The sequence below is a fragment of the Coptis chinensis genome, chromosome 6 (genome assembly GCF_015680905.1).
Source record: "Coptis chinensis isolate HL-2020 chromosome 6, ASM1568090v1, whole genome shotgun sequence".
NCBI classification, from domain to species: domain Eukaryota; kingdom Viridiplantae; phylum Streptophyta; class Magnoliopsida; order Ranunculales; family Ranunculaceae; genus Coptis; species Coptis chinensis.
Window position 1 is genome coordinate 17435164 of NC_141461.1, and position 5178 is coordinate 17440341.

General features: G+C 43.6%; 2 protein-coding genes across 2 annotated transcripts; both read left to right on the forward strand.

Annotated features, from left to right (window-relative positions):
• Positions 1-239: 239 nt before the first annotated feature.
• LOC147491846 (uncharacterized) lies at positions 240-1364 on the forward strand. Its single transcript, XM_086567344.1, has one exon. It carries the CDS (start codon positions 240-242, stop codon positions 1362-1364), a length of 1125 nt encoding a protein of 374 aa, XP_086423470.1.
• A 1890-nt stretch (positions 1365-3254) lies between these two features.
• LOC147491847 (uncharacterized) lies at positions 3255-4310 on the forward strand. Its single transcript, XM_086567345.1, has 2 exons — positions 3255-3363; positions 3514-4310. The coding sequence occupies exons 1-2, from the start codon at positions 3255-3257 to the stop codon at positions 4308-4310; spliced, it is 906 nt and encodes a 301-aa protein (XP_086423471.1).
• The last annotated feature ends 868 nt before the right edge of the window (positions 4311-5178 follow it).

The following is a 5178-nucleotide window of genomic DNA, read 5'->3' on the forward strand; positions in this document are numbered from 1 at the left end:
CAAAGGAGATCCGGTCTCATGTCATGTGCTCGGTTATCGTCAAGCAATGGTGGGTCTTTCTACGAAAGATCATTATTTGTGCCGGTATTTTGCTTCAAGTTTGACAGACTCGGCACTCATCTGGTACACGAAGCTACCTAGGGGCAGCACTCACGAGTTTAAGGTGCTATCCATCAATTTCATTGCGAAATTCAGTTGCAACCCGACCCTACATTAAAACCGCTGATGCACTGTTTGATATGAAAATCCGAAAGGACGAGCGTATCAGGGATTTCACCAAAAGATTTAATGAGGTTCAATTGCATGTTGACAACGTTGATGAGACCCTCGCCATTGTGGCCTTTAGAAAAGGATTAGATCCCGCTTCTGGTCTATACACGTCTTTGAAGAAAAAGAAGCCTACAAACATGACAGAGTTGCAGGCTCGGATTGATAAGTATGCGGAACTGGAAGAAGACCTATTGGATAGGGACTCTTCTCATAAAAGAGTGATAACCAGTGCCACCTCCGCTCCTGTTGGTAGGAGTTCTGATAGTCATTATGATGATAGGAAGTTCGAGGAACCACAGTCGGGGCACAAGTCGATTGCCGAGAATTCCTATCAAGATAAGTCCAAGAGGCAAAAGATTAGTGACACGTCAGGAAGTGAGCAACTACCCCCGCTGGATAGGGATTTTACCACTTTAACTCATCCTTACGAGGACATCTTCGATGCCATCAAGAACAAGAACATGTTAAAGAACCCTCCAAAGATGAAGCCCGGTGCTATTGGAGCTAGGAATACTAACGTATACTGTAAGTTCCATAAACAGGCTGGTCATGGAACTAAGAATTGTAGGTCTCTTAAACATGGAATTCAGAATCTTGTAGACCGAGGGTTACTAGATGAATATAAGGGTACTCCAATTCAGAATACTATAGCAATTCCTGACACCAATGTACACAATGCAGAGACAGGAACGGATAAGGTAGTGATTCACATAATCGCTGGGGGCAATTCTAAACGCCCATTTGAAGAGTTGAGTAGAGGGCAAAGGTACCAGGAAAGACAGGCGAAGCATTTGCGAAGCATTAACAATGTCACTTCCAAACCGACCAAGGAATCTAACTCCGCGGTTGTTTTCACCGATGACGACGACGCTAAAGGGTTTTCTTTCCACACTTTCGGATCGTTGGTTACGTCCTTAGAAGTTGTTGGGTGTGATATGCATAGGATCCTCATCGACCACAGGAGTTCTGCAGATATACTTTACTATCATGCTTTCAAACAAATGCCGATTCTAGAAGCGGAACCGTCCGTGAAATCTTCTTTGTATGGATTTAATGGTGACATGGCGATCCGATGCAAGGAGAGATTGAATTGACGATCAAAGCTGGCGGCCGCTCTAAATGTCAACTTCCACGATTGTCAGGGGAGTTACGCAATATAATGCTATTCTTGGTAGGAGTTGGCTTCATCGCTTGAAAGCGGTTCCAAGTACTTATCACCAAACCTTGAAGTTCCCTCACCAAGGCAATATCGTGGTGATCAAAGGAGATCAACAAGCTTCCAAGCGATGCTATGCAGCTCTTCTAAAAATGGTTCAGGAACTGCTCCAATAACACTGGGGGCGGGGTTCGATTACCATCAAATAGCAATTCTGAAGCGAGTCTCCCTCTCAAGACATAGTGTTGGCACCTTTGGATATAATTCCATTAGATTCTATAGGGCTGGATGAGAGGAGGACTCCCCCAACATTAGAACCAGTTGACGAAGTCGACATAGGAGATGGTTCCGAACCTTGACGAGTCTCAATTGGCACCATGTTGGACCCGAAGACTAAAGAAGAGTTGATAAATTTCTTACAAGAATTCCGAGATGTATTTGCTTGGAGTTATGAGGATATGCCTGGAATTGATCCCTCCATCGCCTGCCATAAGCTCAATTTGGATCCGAACGTCGTGCCAGTTAAGCAGAAACTCAGAAAGATGGGTCCCGAACGTACTGAGGCTATCGACAAAGAGGTGGATAAATTGCTTAAGGCTAAGTACATATGAAAGATCATAGACCCTACTTGGATCTCAAACGTTGTCGCTGTCAAGAAAAATAATGGGAACTGGCGAACGTGTGTCGATTATACGGATGTGAACAAGCACTGTAAGAAGGATTATTTTCCTCTTCCTCGTATTGACATATTGGTCGATGCCACTGCAGGACATGAGATCTTCTCTTTCTGTGACGGCTTTTCGGGTTACAACCAGATACTTCTATATACCCTCCTGATCAAGAGCATACTACTTTCATCATGGCATAGGGAACAATCGGGTTATGCCTTTTGGTTTAAAAAATGCAGGGGCAACGTACCAACGCTTGGTCACAACGATGTTCAAAGATCATATCGGTGATTTTGTCGAAGTCTATGTTGACGACCTCCTGATCAAAAGTAAACATAAGTCTGATCATCTTGCACACCTTCGTGCGTCTTTCCAGATCCTGAGGAAGTATCGGATGAAACTTAACCCAGCTAAATGTACCTTCGGTGTTACCTCCAGGAAATTCTTAGGACATCTGGTTACTAAACGTGGAATTGAAGCTAACCCGGACCAGATCAAAGCTATTCTTGATATGCCTTCTCCAAGGTCTCCGAAAGAGGTACAACGGTTGGTTGGGCGTCTTGCCGCACTTAACAAGTTCATTAGTAGAAGTTTGGATAAGTGTCAGGTTCTGTACAAGTTACTAAGGAAGAATATACGCTTTGATTGGACCGACGAATGTGAAATGGCTTTTAAGGACTTAAAAAATTATTTATCCTCCCCTCCCGTGCTCACTACCCCGAAGCAAGGAGACGTTTTAGGGTTATACTTAGCCTCTTCCGAGCATGGCATCAGCGCTGTATTAGTGCGAATTGATGAGAGGAATATCGAAAAGCCTGTCTACTTTGTTAGTAGAGCCCTCCTGGATGCCGAGACACGATATCCGAAGATTGAGAGAATAGCTCTAGCTCTAATCTTTGTGCCGAGAAGAAGCTACGACCATACTTCCAAGCTCACACCATCGAGTCATCACCGAAAGTATCCTTTGAAGTCGGTCTTGGCAAGACCAGATAGGGCGGACGTCTCTTGAAATGGTCCATTCAATTAGGGGAATTTGACATTATTTATGTGCCGAGAATTTCTGAGAAGGGGCAAGCTTTGGCTGAGTTCTTGATCGATTTTCCTCTAGATACCTCAGCCTCGGCAATGGTAGCAGATTCGGAAAGTCACCTCCTGCTTTTATGGAGTTAGACGAACCTAACTCACTTCCTCATAGTCAGGTTCGACCTTGGAGTCATATCCCAAGTTGGAAGTTGTTCGTAGATGGATCTTCCAATGACCAAGGAGCAGGTATTGGTGCGGTACTCTTGACTCCAGATAACACTAAGTTAGAAAAATCATTGCATTTGGGGTTCAAGGCATCTAACAACGAAACTAAGTACGAAGCTATGCTAGCGGGCTTGTCTATGACACTAAACTTAGGAGTATGACATCTCACAGTATTCAGCGACTCTCAATTAGTTGTGCAACAGATTGAGGGTGGTTACGAAGCTCGAGACCCTCGTATGGCTCAATACTTGGAGTTGGTTAGATCCCTTACTTCTCATTTTGAAGATCTAAATTTCATTAATTTGCCTAGACTGGACAACAGGCATGCCGATTCACTTGCCTACTTAGCTTCTTTGCTTGGGGATATTGAAGCTCGTTCCATTCCCGTCAAATATCAGTCAGCGCCTAGTATTGAAAAAGAATTAGTTTGTCTTGTGGCTCCAATTTTGCAAGCTCCAATGGGGACCTGGATGGATCCGTATCGTTCTTATCTTTTAGATGGCACTCTTCCGACAGAGAAGACAGAAGCACAGAAGTTGTTAGCCAAAGTGGGACGTTATTTACTTGTTGGTGAGAACTTGTACAAGAAGTCTTACTTAGGACCTCACCTACGATGTGTTACTCATGTCGAGGCTCATACTCTACTTGAAGAGATACACTTGGGCGAATGTGGAAATAATGCTGGGGGCAGATCTTTGGTACTCAAGATACTCCGGCAGGGGTACTTTTGGCCTTATATGCTTAAAGATGCGGACGCTTATGTCCGGAAGTGTGATGCTTGCCAAAGACATGCTAACTACATCCATGTTCCAGCCGAAGAACTCCATCCTCTGGCATCTTTGTGGCCATTCGCTCAATGGGGAATGGACATTGTTGGTCCTCTACCTATAGCTCCTGGCAACATGAAGTTCCTTTTAGTTGCAACAGATTATTTTACTAAGTGGATAGAGGCGGTTCCTTTAGCTTAATATCGGGGGGAGGTTGATGTCACAAAGTTCATCCGGAACAATATCATTTGCAAGTTCGGATTACCTAAAGTCATTCTTTCGATAATGGGACACAATTTGGGGCACCAAAACACACGCTTTTGCGAGATTGGGGCATTGTGCAACTTTTCTCTTCTCTGGATATCCTCAAGGTAATGGTGGTAGGAAGCCTCTAACCGCGTTATTTTGGATAATTTAAAACGAGCTTCGTGGAGAGAAGTGGATTGTGGGTTAAGGAGTTGCCTAAAGTACTTTGGGCCTACCGAACAACTCCTCGACGTTCGATTTGGAGAATCACCTTTCACTCTCACTTATGGTACGAAGTCGTCCTTCCCTTTGAGATGAGGGTCACTACCCGAAGTCAGATTTAGTACTCACCCTCGACAATGAGGAAATTCTTTGTCGGGAATTGGACTTGTTGGATGAAAAAAGAGAATCTGCAGCCTTACGACTAGCATCTTATCAGCACTAGCTGAAAAGGTCTTTTGATAAAAGGGTACGACCTCGATCTTTCAAGGAAGGGGATTTGGTCCTCTGTATGGACCCTGTGCCTAAGAAGTTAGGAGCTAATTGGGAAGGTCTGTATATCGTCAATAGGATAGTTGGCAATGGTAGTTACTATCTTAAATCCATGGATGGTGAAGTTTTTGTTAAACCTTGGAATACTACAAACTTGCGCAAGTATTTTCAATAGTAGTTATCTTTCTCTTTGTTAGAGTGTTACCCATGGAACACTGTGAATTTCCGCAAGTATTTTTAATAAAAGTTATCTTTCTCTTTTTAGAGTGTTGTTTCTTTTAATTTATTATTTTTATATTGGGATACTTTTTGGATGTTGGGTGCGAGATCC

What these genes read in the sequence shown, in the direction of transcription:
- LOC147491847 (XM_086567345.1), top strand. Translation starts at nt 3,255, where the DNA reads ATGGAGTTAGACGAACCTAACTCACTTCCTCATAGTCAGGTTCGACCT. An exon ending in TTCCAATGACCAAGGAGCAG is followed by an intron (nt 3,364 to 3,513) that starts GTATTGGTGCGG and finishes GACATCTCACAG; the next exon opens with TATTCAGCGACTCTCAATTA.
- LOC147491846 (XM_086567344.1), top strand. Translation starts at nt 240, where the DNA reads ATGAAAATCCGAAAGGACGAGCGTATCAGGGATTTCACCAAAAGATTT.